This window comes from Rana temporaria, chromosome 1 (assembly GCF_905171775.1).
Source record: "Rana temporaria chromosome 1, aRanTem1.1, whole genome shotgun sequence".
NCBI lineage: Eukaryota > Metazoa > Chordata > Amphibia > Anura > Ranidae > Rana > Rana temporaria.
Window position 1 is genome coordinate 229,859,269 of NC_053489.1, and position 19,966 is coordinate 229,879,234.

Sequence of the window (19,966 nt, forward strand, 5' to 3'; positions counted from 1 at the left end):
GCGCTTTGACTTATTGAAAACTACTGACTTGTATAATCTACATCAGAAGTACATTATTACAAGTATTCAATAGCTGTCATTGCATTGAAGAGCAATGCTGTGCATAGAAATTTTAAGCATAACTGAATTGTATTAACCAAAGTGTGCAACCAGTTTAGAAGTACAGAGCTGCTTAAAGCTTATGATTGAGTAATTTTTTTTATTCTAGAACTTCTCATTCCCATTGAGCAGAAGAGTGTGAATGAAAGAGGGCAATAACCGGAATAAATTAATTTTCTTTCAACAGCCAACCTGCTATTGAAGTGACCAGTGATTAAAATTACAGGTTACATTGATTACAAGAACTTTCCTCTACAATGTAGACGTAATCACATAAGGAGCAGCAAAGGGATAAAAATACTTCTATTACTATTACAATTTCTTCTCCAGTCAAGCTTCACATTGATGTTCTTTTTATATAGCAATGGTGTGAATTTGACTAGAACTACAGTATATATTATTTAGCTAATGCTATATAATATCAATACATGCATATCCCTGTATGTATTAAACCTGGACTAAAAAAAAAAATACAAAACCACCATTTAAAATAAAGATGTTTTAAAAAAAATTGTATTATGATAAGCAATGATACAGGGTTAATAGTATATTTCACTTGTTCTCTCAGGTACCTCCCAACTCAAATTTTGGTACTTGTGGTTGTATACATATATAAATATGGGATTCTGTTTGACATGGTTACACTCTCAAGAGTAGGGATGGTCCTGATGTTGGCACATATGGGGCAGGAAATTCAAGCACCGTGGAACGCCATTTAATGCACTGCGAGATCACAGTGCATTGACGGCTGCTGATTGGACAAAGCATGCTTTGGTCAATCACAGCACGCTCTGCTATGAGAGCCATGATTGGCCGAAGGCAGGGTGCCTTTAGTCAATCACGGCTCAGAGGGCCAAGTCCACGTCCCACACTATACTGTATAAGGCTGCTCACACTGCATATACTGTAGTGTTATAATAATGTGGAGATTGATAGAATATTAGTTAGAGGCAGGTTAGTTTTAGGCATTTTAGTATATACTGTATATAAATATATATATATATATATATATATATATATATATATATATATATATATATATACATATATTGTATATATAAATATGTATATACAGCAGCCCTCAAATTTTCCACTCGCCTACTTGCATATTGCGAGTTGAAAATGAGGGCTGGCGAGGAGCTAGGCTGCTTGGCAACGGGGGGGTGAGCACGGGGGTGGGTTTGATCGGGAGCTATTCTCCCAGAGATCGCCCCGGGGGAAGAGAGCATGGAGGAAGAGGAGAGCCATGTGATCACAGTGCGTGGATAGCAAGCTGTCACAGCTTACATTGCAATGGTGGGCACAGGTGAGGCTGCCGTTCGGCACAGGTGAGGTCTGACGAAGGAGCCACACATGCTCCGAAATGCGTTACCACCCCTTTCTCCCCACTGATGCCATCAGCATCGTGTGTCCCGCAGTAAACCCAGAAGACAGGCTTTCCCCGCTGCCTCCTCTCTCCAGCATGTATGAGAACGATTTTCAGCTGCTGGACGGCTCTACACAGCCCTCCACCACCGTGCTGAGGATGGACACATGCCCCAGATGATTCCTGATTTTATCATGCTTTTTAACACTCAACGATCTTGTAAGTGCTTTTAACCCTTTGTGCACTTTATTAAATTTTGCATACTGCACTTTTCCTTTTTTACAGGTGAGGCTGCAATGGTGGGCACAGGTGAGCCTGCATGCCACAATGTATTAAAATAAAAAACCTTCTGTCTTTACAATCACTTGAAACTTTACCTCATTTACTAAGCTCTGGAGCAACTGCATCTATTTGTCTTTAGTAAATAAACCCCATTGTCTCAAAAAGTAAATAATGAGACAAATATACATTCTTTTATAGGCCATCTTGCACACTAATAATAATAGTTTAAGACTGGATATTCATATTCTTACACAGGACATATCACAACTTGCTCTCATTATTATTGTGTCGTTACCAATTCACAAAACTGAAATACTATGCAATATCTTTCAATATTTAAAATTCCTTAAACAAATGGTATTTCAGCTATTAAATCATATTAAATACATGGAGCTACCATTGCTGGCGTCCTCCAGAAAATTCTACACTGTAGTTGGCGGGCTGTTTCTACTTTGAGACACTGACCTTGGACAAGCATGTACATTTTGAAAGTCAGCAACAACAACTGTTTTGTATGCCGGTTTCAAATATGTAAAGGTTTCTGAGGCTGTTGGATCATAGGGAACTAGTATTTTTAAAAGGAGTAATTACCCTATAGACTTTCTTATACAGCTTAAAGGAGACCTTGTAGTGGAATACTAGATCCACATATTAGAATCCCTCTAAAAACTTCTGCATAATAATAGTTCAAAAAAAGTTATATTATATACTTATCTGACCACCCTGTTCCATGTTGCAGGGTATGAGGTCAGAATTCTCTTGGCAAAATTCTTGGGGGACAATGAGTACCTCCAATTTTTCAAGAAGACACTGCAGTCAAGTACAAGAGTATCTTTGTCAGAGATTTGGGATCCTCATTGTTTCCAGAATATCACCAGAAGTTTGAGATTACTCTCATCAAGGTGCTGTGAGACGAAGACAAGGGTCAGGTAGGTATATATAGGTAGATTCAGGTAGATGTGCCTACACTTACGGCGGCGTAGCTTAGCGTGTTTAGGCTACGCCGCCGTAAGTTAGCTAGGCAAGTACATGATTCACAATGTACTTGCCTGCTAAGTTACGGCGGCGTAGCCTAAAGCGGGCGTAAGGGCGCCGAATTCAAATGTGTGTAAGGGGGGCGTGTTTTATGTTAATAAGGCTTGACCTTACGTTTTTGACGTTTTTCTATTACTGCGCATGCGCCGGGCGCCTACATTTCCCAGTGTGCATTGCGGCTAAGTACGCCGCACGGGCCTATTGATTTCGACGTGGGCGTAAACAATGTAAATCGCTATTCGCGGACGACTTACGCAAACGACCTAAAAATTTCGAATCTCGATGCGGGAACGGCGGCCATACTTTAACATTGCTAATCCATCTAATAGATGGAATAACTTTAGGCCTGATAATGGCTTATGGAAACGGCGTAAATTGACTGCGGCGGCCGGGCGTACGTTCGTGAATCGAAATTGTATTCTATTCCAAGGTCTACCTTTCTACTATTCCTGCAAATGTTTTTTCTGCTTTTGAAGGATGATGACATATTTTTACCTGATTATGTTTAACAGGCAGTTTAAGCCACTACCTAGCATATGAATATATATATGCACACATAGGCCCGGATTCAAAAAGAAGTTACGACGGCGTATCTCCAGATACGCCGCCATAACTCTGAGTGTGAGGCGTCGCATTCCTGCTCCCAATTCATAGAATCATATACGCCTCACTGTTGCCTAGATACGAGCAGCGTAAGTCTCCTACGCTGTCGTATCTTGGGGTGCATATTTACGCTGGCCGCTAGGTGGCGCTTCCGTTGATTTCCTCGTAGAATATGCAAATGAGCTAGGTACGCCGATTCAGAAACGTACGTGCGCCCGGCGTATCAAGATACGTTGTTTACGCAAGGTGTCGGACCGGCGTAAAGTTACTCCTCATAAAGCAGGGGTAAGTCATGTTAGGTATGGACGTCAAAAACGTACGAACAGCGGCGTATTTTACGTCGTTTGCGTAAGTCGTCCGTGAATGGGGCTGGGCGTAGGTTACGTTCACGTCGACTAAGCATTGAGCGGGCGTAATTTACTTTGAAAATTTGCCGTGATACTGAGCATGCGTGCGCATGTGCCGTTCGTAAAGCGCGTCATTTACGTGGGGTCACCAATCATTTACATACAACATGCCCCCTACCAGCCTAGTTTGAATTAGGCGGGCTTACACCGGCCCATTTACATTACGCCGCCGTAACTTAGAGCGCAAGTCCTTTCTGAATACTGGACCTGCCGCTCTAAGTTACGGCGGCGTAGTGTATCTGAGATACGCTACGCCCACCTAAAGATAGGCGATTGTTTCTGAATCTGGCCCATACTGTAAATTCTGTATAGTATACATGTTAATTAGTGGCTTAATCTGCTTGTTAGACTATTGCTCTTTGTGTATGTATGGCTAGATTTTCAGATCTTGTACTGTACAATACCACAAATGGAATTAAGATTTTATGCACAGAGTTATTTATGGATACATAAATTAAGATCTGCCAATATGTACTGGGAATGCCTTTCTTTTCTCCTGGGAAAGGGACCTCATCTAGAAGATGTGTATGATTAATGCTTTTTGTTAGAAGAATATGCTGTGTTGGCAGTCCTCCTACCTTTGCAACAACACCAGTACACCCTTGTTAATGTACAAAGTTTAGTCATTTAGGCATATACCAAAATGCATGGCTTATTTTAGCTACATTCTTTAGTTTATCTCACAATACTTTTTTTTATATATAAAGATGAAATACAAAATATAATCTCCGTGTATTCTCTCAAAAAAATATGACACCTATTGAAATCCTTTATTTCTGCTTAGTTCTTTTACTGTGCTCCTTAATAGACACCTCTTAGTTAATCACAATTTTTTTCCAGGCCAAAGTGATGAAGCAAAGTGTATGTCCTGCAAAAAGGGAAAAGGGGTTAGATCCCCACTGAGCTTCTATTGCTGTCGGTGTCCCTGTTGCATACTTTCTCCACTGCCAGGTGAAACCATTGTCAATTGAATAAGAAATGAGAGGAAATCTACCTCAGGCCCCGTACACATTTACGAGAAACTCAACGAGCAAAACACATCGTTTTGCTCGTCGAGTTCCTTGTGAAGCCGCCGAGGATCTCGGCGAGCCAAGTTTCCTCATTGACTAACAAGGAAATAGAGAACATGTTCTCTATTTGGCTCGACGAGATCCTCGTCGGTTTCCTCGGCCGAAAGTGTTCACATGACCGGGTTTTTTGGCAGAATACGGCTCCCATCGAGTTTCTGGCTGAATTCTGCCGAGAAACTTGGTCGTGTGTACGGGGCCTAAGAGAACCTCAAATAACAGTAAAAACATTAAAGGGATGTTAATCATTCTCCACATTATTCTGAGCTGAAAAAAGATTTTGGCTTCACTTACAATTTAAAGTATTAAAACCTACAGTAAATTATTATTATTATTATTATTATTATTATTATACAGGATTTATATAGCACCAACAGTTTACGCAGCAATGCAAACATTCATTATATTGCACCTTGCTATTTCTTAGATGTTATGGCTGCATTCGTTTTCTTTCCTTTATTTGTATCTGCTAATCCAGCCAGTAAGTGTGTTGTTTTTTAAAAGAACACGCAAGGGAGCTTACAATGATCAGCTTTATATATTTAAGTAAAACCTTTATCCCAAAAGGACAAAAACAGTTTGCTGTAACTGCTTATAAAGTATTGGCTGGTGTTCAGCTTCAATTTATTATTGTATCTAAATCTGCTAGTACATTTAATGCCGGGTACAGACGAGAGGATTGATCCGCGGATACGGTCCGCCGGACCGTATCCGCGGATAAATCCTCTCGAGGATTTCCGCGGATTTGGATCCGATGGGGTGTACTCACCATCGCATCGAAATCCGCGCCGAAATCCCATCGCGATGACGTGTCGCGCCGTCGCCGCGATGATGACGCGGCGACGTGCGCGACGCTGTCATATAAGGATACCCACGCATGCGTCGAATCATTACAACGCATGCCAGGGAGGGAATCGGACGGATCGATCCGGTGAGTCTGTACAGACCACCGGATCGATCCGCTGAAGCCGATTCCAGCGGATAGATTTCTTAGCATGCTAAGAAATTTTTATTTGCTGGAAATCGGTCGGGCCGAAAAAAATCTGCGGAAAACGATCCGCTGGGATGTACACACCAGCGGATCTATCCGCTGGAACTGATCCGCAGATCAATTCCAGCGGATAGATCCTCTCGTGTGTACGGGGCCTAACACTCCCCTCCCCCCAAACTGACAATGTTGCTGTCCAAAGGTGCCCTATGTGCTCCTTCATACAGAGTGGGGGCGTTTTAATACAGGAGGTGTGTTACCGGCCAGATCACCAGGTGAAAACAGAGGGAAAGCCAAAAAAAGGAAAAACAATGCAGCCACCACATCTAATTAATTGGTAAACTGCAATATCTTGCAGTTGTGGTTTTGGGTTTAACACCGCTTTAAGAAGTGATAACCTGTATCATACATTTTTTTAAGTTTACTTTTACCAACAGTTTTGTGGTAACTACATTTAGCAAAATACTTCAATCGATAATTCATGCTGATATTGTAAGGTACAGTATTTACTTTTGTAAATGAGCCAATATGACATTTCTACATGGATATGTCAAAATAAGACAGTAAAGCACATCATACATACATTGAAAGCTTTTGTGAAAATGTATTTTTAATATTACAGTTATGACTCACTTGTCTGCCTTTTAGTAGGAAAATGAATGTTCAACAACAATATTATTAACTTGGACATATTCACCTCAAACACATTATGCAGACAGATTTTGCAGAATATAATGCCCGCTACAGTGACCTGCCTCTCTTGAGTCAGGTTCAACATGTTTTACAGGACCCTTTTAATGCATTTAATACATTTCTGAAGCACAGATGTGTTTGTTTACATTAAATGCACATTTCTCATGGATATACAACTTTGAATGAAATCTCCCCTAATCAGGTATAGAACATTTTAATACTGATCTCAAACATATAAAAAACAACCTAATGGAAACCAAATGCTCCCTGATGAAACCAGCCCATTGCCATTTATCAAATGTAAGTTAGAAACGGAATTATAGCATAAAACCAATCAGAAGCATTGCTAGGAATCCTAGTAGACCTGCAATGTCATAAGACTTGTAGAATGCTAAAATGAAAGTGGGTAAGACTATTTCTCTTCCCCAATATCATCATTTTTTGTATCTGTTGTGTTCCATGTCTTTGTTGCCTTCCTCTTACCCTCAAAACAAACCATTAGTGGGCCCAAATAAAAAAAAAACAAGAACATTCAAAAGGACAACCGAAAACATCACACATTACCAATACACCCAGTCAAGTGGTGGCTGGTCCATAAGGGGTGCAGGGGTGCCACCCCCCCCCCCCAGTTTGTTTGCATAATCATAGAACGATGGATTTTTAAATAACTGATAATATGACTAACATTTTTTACCTCTTAAAGTTTAAAAAATGTTAATCATATCATCATTTATTTAAAAATGTATTGTTATATGTATGCACTGTGGGGGGTGCTGGAGCAATGGATTTCTATTAGGTCCATAATTTTTGTACAAGCATGTGAATAGAGCCTGAGGCTCTAAATTGTCTTTTTTATGAGGTCCTCAGGGTGCAGAGCACTGCGCCCTGAACCCTCCCACTTGTGATTTTAGCGAATCAATATTTGCCATTGCGTCACTTCTGGTTAACATGGAAGCCGCAAAGGGGAGCCGTATCAGGGCAGCCGTAAACATGGTAAGAACCAACTGCCACTGACTTCCACTATGCCTTACTTTCATTAATCTAATACAGATACATATAGAATCCCAATATTATACTAAACAGACAGTTTCTTAAATCCACTAAGTGATTGACTGAACATAATTCAAAGAACAGTAAAGCGTACACACGATCAGTCCATCCGATGAGAACGGACCGATGGACCGTTTTCATCGGTTAACCGGACTGATGGTCCGTCGCGCCTACACACCATCAGTTAAAAAAACTATTGTGTCAGAACGCGGTGACGTAAAACACAAAAACATGCTGAAAAAAAACAAATTTCAATGCTTCCAAGCATGCGTCGACTTGATTTTGAGTGTGCGTGGATTTTTAACCGATGGTTGTGCCTACTAACGATCGGTTTTGACCTATCGGTTAGGAATCCATCAGTTAAATTTAAAGAAAGTTTGCTTTTTTTTTAACCGATGGTTAAATAACCTATGGGGCCCACACACAATCAGTTTTGACCGATGAAAACGGTCCATCAGACCGCTGTCCTCTGTTTAATCTATCGTGTGTACGAGGCCTAAGAGGGAGGGGCTATTATAAGTGCAAGTGTTAGAATGGACATTCGAGTACGAAAACACTCACAAAATTCAAAACGGGTTTTTGTACAGAATCACAATTGGGATAACAACAAATACTTCAAAGGAGACCTGGGGAACTCAGTCAAAGTCATGGGACATGTAATCTGGGAGTCTGGGTCCAGCAACAACTCTAGATAGATTTTTAGGAGAAACCCTTCCACTGAGCAAGGTAATTTTATTCAAATCACACATATTGCAAATAATCAGTGAAAAACTGTAAGAATCCAAAATATAAAATAGAATTTAATCTTACCTTCTCCTGGAGACCCTGCTTCTGTTTTTGCACGTCTTCGTGTTTAGACTGTAGTTCTCGGATATGGGAAATGTCTGATGCTGACTAATTATGCAGAGAAAAACAGTAATTTAGGATGAGTACAATATTTCACGTTATTCGCAATCAAAAAAACCTGACATAACTATCTAGTATCTACTATGATGTAGCATTATCATAAGCAATACTTTGTATTATCATATTTCAAGGTCCAGGACCTACCCTGGATATTTGTGGCTGAATATATATAATTAGAAAGTATATTTAAAGATACTGCTCGCTCATTATAACAATGGAAGTGCATTGCCTGTGTTATCCATGAACAAATTTCACCAGCAAAGATATCCTAAATTCTTCATAAAAGCCAACTTTAGCCAACCCGGTCCATAAGGTGCGCAGGGTCACCCCCCCCCCCCCCCCCCCCCCTAAAGTTTGTTTGCAAATAATAGAACTATGGATTTTTAAATAACTAATAATATGACTAACATTTTTTAACATCTTAAAGTTAAAATATTTTAATCATATTATCATTTATTTAACAATCAATTGGATGCATTGTGCGGAATCCCGGACCAATGGTTTTCTAACAGGTCCATCATTTTTGTATGAGCAGGCAACAAGCAATGTTTTTGCATTTTGGATAAACCTAACAGCAACCTAATAGAAATCTATAGGACCGTAGGCAAGGCGGGCATGAGGTCCACTGAGGTGGTGGGACTCTAAATGTAGCTGCTGAGTCCACTCTCTGATACCGTCACCTGCGTTGCCCTAGGCAGTGCTGGGACAAGGCTATTTGGTGCCCAGGGCGAAGATGGCAAACTGCGCCCCCCCCCCCCCTCCGTTTTTAAGAAAGAATCAACGTCGTTTCAGAACAAGAATATACTTAAAACAATACAAATTAAATTATCATCCCACACACAGTATTTCGCCCTTTACATGACCCCCCCCACACAGAATTTCCATTTAGTGATGCCCGGCATAGGATAATGACACTCTTATGCCTGCTAACAACCCGCCCAGGGCTGTCTTTAATATTGTTTGGACCCTGGGCAACCATTTTCCTGGGGCCCCCATGCAATATTGCTCTTCACCCCAACATCCCAAAAAATTTACACACACTGTGTAACCCCCTGTCCATGTCCACCTCTGTACCCCATGTCCACTGCCACCTCTGTACCCCATGTCCACGTCCACCTCTGTACCCCATGTCCACGTCCACCTCTGTATCCCCCCTGTCCACGCCCACCTCTGTACCTCCCGTCCACTGCCACCTCTGTATCCCCCCCCTGTCCACGTCCACCTCTGAACCCCATGTCCACGGCCACCTCTGTATCCCCCCCTGTCCACGTCCACCTCTGAACCCCATGTCCACAGCCACCTCTGTATCCCCCTCCTGTCCACGGCCACCTCTGTATCCCCCCCCTGTCCACGTCCACCTCTGAACCCCATGTCCACGGCCACCTCTGTATCCCCCCCTGTCCACGTCCACCTCTGAACCCCATGTCCACGGCCACCTCTGTATCCCCCCCTGTCCACGTCCACCTCTGAACCCCATGTCCACGGCCACCTCTGTATCCCCCTCCTGTCCACGGCCACCTCTGTATCCCCCCCTGTCCACAGCAACCTCTGTATACCGCTCCTCCATAGCAACCTCTGTATACCCCCCCTTCCACAGCAACCTCTGTATACCCCCCTTCCATAGCAACCTCTGTATACCGCTCCTCCATAGCAACCTCTGTATACCGCTCCTCCATAGCAACCTCTGTATACCCCCCCTTCCACAGCAACCTCTGTATACCGCTCCTCCACAGCAACCTCTGTATACCCCCCCTTCCACAGCAACCTCTGTATACCCCCCCTTCCACAGCAACCTCTGTATACCCCCCTTCCATAGCAACCTCTGTATACCGCTCCTCCATAGCAACCTCTGTATACCGCTCCTCCATAGCAACCTCTGTATACCCCCCCTTCCACAGCAACCTCTGTATACCGCTCCTCCACAGCAACCTCTGTATACCCCCCCTTCCACAGCAACCTCTGTATACCCCCCTTCCATAGCAACCTCTGTATACCCCCCCTTCCACAGCAACCTCTGTATACCCCCCCTTCCACAGCAACCTCTGTATACCCCCCTTCCATAGCAACCTCTGTATACCCCCCTTCCATAGCAACCTCTGTATACCCCCCTTCCATAGAAACCTCTGTATACCCCCCCTTCCACAGCAACCTCTGTATACCCCCCTTCCATAGCAACCTCTGTATACCCCCCTTCCATAGCAACCTCTGTATACCCCCCTTCCATAGAAACCTCTGTATACCCCCCTTCCATAGCCACCTCTGTATCCAACCCCACCCCCCAATGTCCGTCCACAGCCACCATTGTAATCCTCCCTTTAAAGAGTTCTCACCACTTTTCACAAATTCCTCCCCCTCCTTCTCATGTTCACCGTGACACTGACTGCACCTTTCTGGAATGTGTGTGCGGCGCGCTCTCAGATCCCTAGCATACAGCCAGAACACTTCACTCTGTGCTGTGCTATAGAAGTCTGAGGGGGGGTGACGGGACGGGGGAGCAAAGACGACCGCTCTGCCTCTGCCTCACTCCCTGTCACAGGTCAGCGTCAGCCACTCCGATCCTGCAGCTCCTGTCAGAGGGAGAAGCAGGACGAGTCGGCTCTCACTACACAGCCCACAGCTGTTTTCTTCCCCTGTCAGTGTGGCCGCTTGTGTTAACCCGGCCGGGAGAGCAAACAGGGGAGGACGGACAGCACAGCTGTGATCGTGACCGGGACAGCAGAGGCGCACTCGGCAGCTAGTCGGCACACAGTTTGTACAGTGCCACTGCTGCTGCCCGCGCTGTCTACTTGTCTGGCGGCCGCTTGTGTGTCCGAACTGCGCCCCCCCTCCTGTACAAAATGGTAGCGCCCTGGGCACTCGCCCCTCCCGCCCCTGCCTTGTACCGGCCCTGGCCCTAGGCAAGACTAACTACCCCCCGGCCGCAAGCCGCCCCCCCACCCGGTGATAGCCTGATAACTCCTGACAAGTTCTCTGATAACAGAAGAACAGAGCAGAAGACACAGGACATAGTGCTGTGAAACGAGATAAGAAAACACTGCAGATATATGTGCCCAGCTCAAATTGCATCATGAATCAGGTTAACATCCACTTTAAAGTAGTTGTAAATCACTGACATGAAATATGAACAAAGCACATCCTTCTATATTATTTACAAAGCATGAAGTGTATTTTCCCTCCACTGTCTTGTTCCTCTGCTATCTGCATGAGTAATTTCAGATTTTTTTCCCCCCAAACATCAAGATATAAAAAGGTGAGGGGGGGGCAGAGTTCCAGCACACAGACTAAGATTGATATCCTCAGCTCTACATCATTCCTGTGTGCTGTGTAAAAGGGGGCGTGAGTCAGAAATCTCGTCACTGAGCTCCCACTCCCTGCTTTGTGCTTCTGTGAAAAATACAGGGGAATCAGGACGCACTCTACGTTGCAGATAGAGAAAGGAGCTGTGTGTTAGTGGGTGTTCTGACTCTCCTGTAGTCCAAGGGAGGGGGCAAGCATGACATTCCACACCAGGGAGAAAGCCTTGCATTACTGTGTGGAGTTACAGACAGAAGAACAGGAAGTGAGGATTTCTCAGAAGAAATAAGGACATTTAAAAACAAAATTGAAGGATGAGGTAAGTGAAGGAGGACTGCACTAAGGTAAAGGAAGCGATTTAGGAAAACATTTTTTTACCTTTACAACCCCTTTAAGTAAAGGCAACAGCCTCTAAATAAAGACTTTCATTTCACATGGTCAAAAATGATGGTAATATCTCTGTTAGCTGCTTGTAAAATGCAAATAAATAATCAAAGTGACTCTTGGGCAGGAACCACTGAGATCTGATAGCAGCTTTGCCATGGATGTCAGATAGATTAGTACTTCTTTTTGTCACCTTACACTGAAGTATGACAAAACATGCCTGTATTGCCAACCTAATGTCACAGTGCTCATTTCTGACCCTTAGGAGGTGATAAATATAAATCCATCAACTCTTTCTTCAGTAAATTGCATATTTTCTCGTCTAAATTGACTGAAAGCTGTGGAAGGTTTTGTTAAACGTTTTATCTTCACCTGAGCAATAAGAGCTTTGTGTTTCTTCATAAGCTCATTCAGGTCCTCTTGGTCCTCATCGATCCTTTTCAGAAGATCGGTTTTCTCATGCTGAAGCAGGTACAACTGTTCATCAACCTGACAAAGAGAACAAAAATATGCTGGCTGTGATAGTTTTCTTTTTTTTTTTCTTAAAGCACACTAAGAGATCAAAGAATTAACACCAACAGCTCAGATTGTATGGCCAAGTGTCAACATATCTGTAAAAGAAGAAGCATTCACTTGCAGGTAGCTGTGAAAAACAAAGTGCACAATTTCTAAAGTATATACTTTGTCTATTTAAAGCGGGGGTTCACCCTATATAAGAAAAAAAAAAAAAAAATCCCTCTAGCATTAAATTCGGCATAGTAGCGCGAGCTACAGTATGCCTGTCTGTATTTTTTTATCCCCGTACTCACTGTGCAATTGGATATTGAAGATTCCGGGCAATGGGCGTTCCTATGGAGAGGGAAGGTGATTGACGGCCGGCCCTGGCACATCACGCTTCTCCGGAAATAGCCGAAATAGGCTTGGCTCTTCACGGCGCCTGCGCATAGCCTGTGCGCAGGCGCCGTGAAGAGCCGAGACCTACTCCGGCTGTCTTCGGGGAGCGTGACGTGCCAGAGCCGGCCGTCAATCACCCTCCCTCTTGCTAGGAACGCCCATTCCCCGCGGCAGACGGAATCGTCTATGTACGATATAACAGTGAGTACCGGGATAAAAAAATTAAGACCGGCATACTGTAGCTCGCGCTACTATGCCGAATTTTATGATGAAATGTTGGTAATGAGGGTGAACCACCGCTTTAATGACACCTTTAAGGGAAATCTTTACTGTAAAAAAAGTGGGGGCTGTCATTTATGACCATCTTCTGATAATAGTAGTTGCCCGGCTGTCCTTGCTTGCAGTACCTTCTGAGTTATTGACCAGGAACAAACATGCTGGAATCATACAGTAACTTCCCACTGTCCGTGTGCCCCTACCTCACTTGATTACAACTCACCCAAATGCAACTAGTATTCAGTTGGTTTGGCAGCTTTATGAAATTACCTTTTTGAGATACAGTATTCTCAGTATTCTTTAAAGTATGAAAGCCTTTAAACATAAAACACCAATGATGCCAGTAATATTTTAATTTATATGTAATAAATGGTATTATATCTTTTCATGTGACAACACTGAAGAAATGACACTTTGCTACAATGTAAAGTAGTGAGTGTACAGCTTGTATAACAGTGTACATTTGCTGTCCCCTCAAAATAACTCAACACACAGCCATTAATGTCTAAAGCGCTGGCAACAAAAGTGAGTACACCCCTAAGTGAAAATGCCCAATTTGTGCCCATCGTGTCAATATTTTGTGTGGCCACCATTATTTTCCAGCACTGCCTTAACCCTCTTGGGCATGAAGTTCACCAAAGCTTCACAGGTTGCCACTGGAGTCCTCTTTGACGCCTCCATGGCAACATCACAGAGCTGGAAGAGGTTAGAGACCTTGCACTCCTCCACCTTTTGTTTGAGGATGCTCAATAGGGTTTAGGTCTGGAGACATGCTTGGCCAATCCATCACCTTTACCCTCAGCTTCTTTAGCAAGGCAGTGATCGTCTTGGAGGTGTGTTTGGAGTCATTATCATGTTGGAATACTGCCCTGCAGCCCAGTCTCTGAAGAGAGGGAATCATGCTCTGCTTCAGTATGTCACAGTACATGTTGGCATTCATGGTTCCCTCAATGAACTGTAGCTCCCCAGTGTCGGCAGCACTCATGTAGCTCGAGACCATGACACTCCCACTACTATGTTTAACTTAGGCAAGACACACTTGCCTTTGTACTCCTCACCTGGTTGCCACCACACACGCTTGACACCATCTGAACCAAATACGTTTATCTTGGTCTCATCAGACCACAGGACATGGTTCCAGTAATCCATGTCCTTAGTCTGCTTGTCTTCAAAAAACTGTTTGCTGGCTTTCTTGTGCATCATCTTTAGAAGAGGCTTCCTTCTGGGGTGACAGCCATGCAGACCAATTTGATGCAGTGTGCAGCGTATGGTCTGAGCACTGACAGGATGACCCCCCCACCCCTTCAACCTCTGCAGCAATGCTGGTAGCACTCATACATCTATTTCCCAAAGACAACCTCTGGAAATGATGCTAAGCACTCAACATCTTTGGTTGACTATGGCAAGGCCTGTTCTGAGTGGAACCTGTCCTGTTAAACCGCTGTATGGTCTTAGCCACCATGCTGCAGCTCAGTTACAGGGTCCAGACAATCTTCTTATAGCCTAGGGCATCTTTATGTAGAGCAACAATAATTTTTTCAGTTCCTCTGAGAGTTCTTTGTCATGAGGTGCCATGTTGAACTTCCAGTGACCAGTATGAGAGAGTAGGAGCGATAATGCCAAACTTAACACACCTGCTCCCCATTTACACCTGACACCTTGAAACACTGAGTCACATGACACCACATAATAAAATATTTACATTTATGCCGCATACACACGATCGGAAATTCTGACAACAAATGTTCGATGTAAGATTTTTTGTCGGAAATTCCGACCGTGTGTATGCTCCGAAACAAAAATTTGAGAGCTGGTTTTCAAATTGTCCGACAATAAAAGCTCTTGTCGGAAATTCTGATCATCTGTATGCAATTCCGACGCACAAAAATCCTACGCATGCTCGGAATCAATTTGACGCATGCTCTGAACTTAATTTTTCTCGGCTCGTCGTAGTGTTGTAAGTGACCGTGTTTTTGATGTTCGGAATTTCCAACAAAATTTGTGTGACCGTGTATATGCAGCCAACATTCCGTCGGAAAAAAATCGACGGTTTTGTTGTCGGAATTTACGATCGTGCGTACGCGGCATAAAATATGGTGAACATATTGTACAAATATGCTAATTGATTTTTTTTCTTTAATTTTGCCCTGACATAGACTTTAATGACATTAATCTCTCTATTTTCTCTTTTCAAGGTCAGGTGAATAGAATTTAGTCACCCTTTTTGCCTATGCATGAAAGTCATACAGCATTTCTCAAACAAGATATCATGGTACACCATGGGGTGCCTTCTGGGCTTGTCAGGTGTGCCTCACTTCCACCTATATTTTTGCACAGCCTCATGAATTTGTATGGTGTGGATAGGCGAGCTAAGGACTGTGAAAGTGGGGGGGGGGGCTAACAAATCTAATTTAAAGAGATGGGGGAATATGCAAACTCTGTTGTGAAAGGGGGGCTTAGGACTCTGATGTGGAGTAGGGGACTGAGGATTCTGAAGTGGTAGGGTGGTGGAGAACTCTGATTTGAAAGGGGGACTGAGGACTTTGATGTAGAAGGGGGACTGAGGACTTTGATGTAGAAGGGGGACTGAGGACTCTAATGTGGAAGGGGGGCTGAGGACTGCTTCTGATGTGGTGGAGGAACTCCATTTTATACTGGGGTGCCAAAAGATATTGCAAAGATATTGCATATATTTAAAGGGTGCCATGACTAAATAGAGGTTGAAAAACACGGAGATAGAACAAGGTAAGAAAGATACTTCCAGTAGGATACAAGTTGATGATATATATATTTTTTTTTTTTTCAAATGCCAAACATACTAAATATTAATCTGACTGTCCAATTTAACACTTAATAGTCTGTTCCTCCTTTGTATAAAAAAAGTGTTGCTCATTTATTACCAGGAATATATATGGATAACGATCACAGTGGTGCAGCCTTCAATCTCCCCAGACAATACAAATAAATAACAGCAAAGGAATAAATCAGATTTCACTATGACATAAAGGTCACCATATTCATTTATCAGAGAGTTAACAACCTTTTGCCTAGAAGAAAAAGAAACTGATAAGAATTGGAATTACCATGTTCTTATTCCTGGAAAGATTGTCTATTTCCATGTGTAAATTTTCCAGCTCGGTACTCAGTGACTTCAGGGACTTTTGGGACTCTGCATACCTTGCCTCGCTCTCTTCAAGCTGAAATAGGAACACAATTCAAGAAGATATTAAGATAACTCTAAATACATTTATGTGTAATAGAATTGCATCTTGCAGTGCTGCAGTAATGCCATTAGATTCTTAGTTATTTTTAGTCACGGTAGGCTCAAAGGTTTAGAAAGAAAGGTTAAGCTTCTTGCTTACAGATTCTGTCTTCTTCCCTGAGTGGGATCGTTTTTCAAACATTCGGTTCTATAATGTGATAGGCAAATCTGACAAAAATGGTTGACCCCTGTCAACTATCCATATCATTCAGAGAACAATGAAAATCATCCTTCGTAAAACCTCAAACAACTGCCAAATCAAACCCTAAAGGTACCATCTTTTGTCCTTGTTGTTAAAGATCCAAGCATGTTAAAAAATGTAAATCCAGTCATCTGCAGATAAGATTTGAAAATACTTTTAACTGAAAATGTCACACACATATATTAATGCTCTTTTAAGAGACAGCTTTATCACTGTAGTGTTCAAGCATTTTACTTCAATAATTAGGAAACAAATTAAGCAAATCATATAAGCCTTTAACCGCTTGCCGTCCGCTGCACACCGATATACGTGAGCACAATGACAGCGGTGGGCAAATGGGCGTACCTGTACGTACCCTTTAAATCGTAGCTTTGTGGGCACGCTCGCCCGCCATGTGCCCACGAGTCCCGCAAACTCGATGTCCGCCGGGAGAATGGGGAAATGTAAACAAGGCATTTCCCTGTTCTGCCTAGCAACATGACATGATTCCACTGTTCTGTCATGTTGTTGTGAGACCATCCCCCTACAGTCAGAATCACTCCCTAGGACACATATGACCCCTTGATCGCCCCCTAGCGTTTAACCCCTTCCCTGCCTGTGTCATTTACACAGTAATCAGTGCATTATCATAGCACTGATCGCTGTATAGATGACAATGGTCCCAAAATAGTGTCAAAAGTGTCTGATGTGTCAGCCACAAAGTCGCGGTCACGATAAAAATCACAGTTCGCCGCCATTACTACTAAAAAAAATTTTTAAGAATAAACATGCCATAAATATATCCCTTATTTTGCAGGTGCTATAACTTTTGCGTAAACCAATCAATATACGCTTATTGCGATTTTTTTTTTACCAAAAATATGTAGCAGAATACTGTACATATCGGTCTAAACTGAGGGAAAAAAATGTTTTTTAGATATTTTTTGGGGATATTTATTATAGCAAAAAGTTAAAAAATATACCTTTTTTTTTTTTAAAGCGGAGTTCCGGCCACAATTTCACTTTTTAAATATAAATGCCCCTGTAATACACAAGCTTAATGTATTCTAGTAAAGTTAGTCTGTAAACTAAGGTCCGTTTTGTTAGGTTGTTACAGCATTTAGACACTTTATAAAATAAGATGGCCCCAGTCAATTTCTAAGTGTGGGCATCATGAAGCCAGACTGTATGACTTCCTGGATTTCAGCCTTGCAGATCTTGCACATGCTCAGTGCTGCACAAGCAGTGTCAGATCAGGTTTCAGCACCTGTACTGTCCAAGTCACATGATTCTTCGAGACTGGGGAGTGCACAGACTCCTGGAAAGTTACACCCACTACATTCCCAGGAGTCTGTGCGGTGTAGGTTAGGAAGCTTAAGCACCTAGGTGCAGGAAGAGGGAAGATTAACTATTCTGCCTAGCAACAACACTTTGAAGGCATCTAAAAAAAAAAAAAAATCTTAAAGGACTAATGACATTTTTTTAAAACTACTGATGTAATGTTATATTTATGGGTGGAACTCCACTTTAAATTGTCACTCTTTTTTTGTTTATAGCGTAAAAAAATAAAAACCGCAGAGGTGATAAATTACCACCAAAAGAAAGCACTATTTGTGGGGAAAAAAATATGTAAATTTTGTTTGGGTGCACCATCGCACGACCGCGCAATTGTCAGTTAAAGCGAAGCAGTGCCGTATCGCAAAAAGTGCACTGGTCAGGAAGGGGGTAAATTCTTCCGGGACTGAAGTGGTTAAAGAACATGCCATAATATTCTACCCCTGGGAGGATAGACCAATATTCTTTTGGTCTTGTGTAAAAAGATGACCGGCAGACAGACAGCACTTACAACAACAAAATACGTTTTTCAAGAAAGCCTTAATTGTCAAAAATAACTATTGTTTGTATTGCTATTATAATGCTGATGTTATAAAATAAAAGTGTATGTTATGACCACAGACGTCCTCTTTGCAGATGATGAAGCCTGCAGCATGTAGTGTTCACTATGTTTATAAGTTGCTGAGCTGTTACCGTATGTATTGCTTTGCTGTGCATTAACTCCCAGTGAGCCCTGTGGAAAAATAGATGTTTGACCAGCAATAAAAAACGGAAAGAAAAGCAACACACATTACATCCTCTTTTCAGGTTCTACCGCAAAAAAAAAAGAAGCTAATAAGTCAATTCACTCCTAGAAAGCTCCACACTGCAATTTAACCTGTAAAGTCGGTATGACCAGCAATTCAGCAATTGTATTAAGAATCTTTCTGTCCAGAGGAGAATACAAGAGATGGAATAATTTTCATGTGACTTCCATGCAACACTCAAAAATGGAAAATCATTTCACACACGTTCGCAGACTGCATGAATTATTTTTATGAACAGATGGACAGTTCGAGCAAATGCTAATTTCCTTCTGTTCACAGAGCTAGAAATGTAAGAGAGAGTCTGAAGGTTAGCTCAGTATTTCATGTCTATCTTTCATGATATATGGTAAGTAGTACATATGGCTCCTGCATTTCATACATATATTTTACAAATACAGCCTTTTTAGAGTAGGGGCTAAACAGTCTTCCTGCTACCCTAAATTATAAAAGATGGTGGCATATCAAGACACTAGATCGTTTGTGCCAGGCAGCATAGGCAGGTGGCTGGATCAGCTATGAATACAGGTAGCTGTACACGGTGTACTGTATTACAGCTATATAAAATCATAGCAGGTTGATGAGAGTAGACGGGTAGAATTCCACACATCCACATAGCTGGTACACAAGTCTATACCTTCCAACGTTCTGGAATGATAAATAGGGACAACTTTTAGCACATAGAGAAGTGGATTTACTAAAGGCAAGTAGACGGTGCACTCCTTGCATTTTACAAGTGCAGTTGCACTCATTTTCCTCAGACCTTAGTGAATGTTATAAAACAAGCATGCAAATCAAGCAAAAATGCATTTATTTTTTTCTTGCACGTGATTGGATAATTTTTACAAAGTGGAGCTTTAAGATATTTACTAAGCTCTGGGAAAAACATGTGCAACTGCACTTGCAGAATGCACTATTTGCCTTTAGTAAATTCACCCCAGTGTGTAGGCAAAGGACATATTTGTGCCACAGCCCTGGGTACACAATGATCTAATATGCAAAAAAAAATTGGCTAAGGCCCCGTACACACGGCCGAGAAAC

General features: G+C 42.4%; 1 protein-coding gene across 1 annotated transcript in view; it reads right to left on the reverse strand.

Annotated features, from left to right (window-relative positions):
• Positions 1 to 19,966, reverse strand: part of MYO18B (myosin XVIIIB) — a 764,821-nt gene that overhangs the window by 152,026 nt on the left and 592,829 nt on the right. The window contains 3 exon segments of the mRNA XM_040358554.1: positions 8,401 to 8,484; positions 12,547 to 12,663; positions 16,428 to 16,541. Coding sequence (XP_040214488.1) covers positions 8,401 to 8,484; positions 12,547 to 12,663; positions 16,428 to 16,541 — 315 coding nt within the window.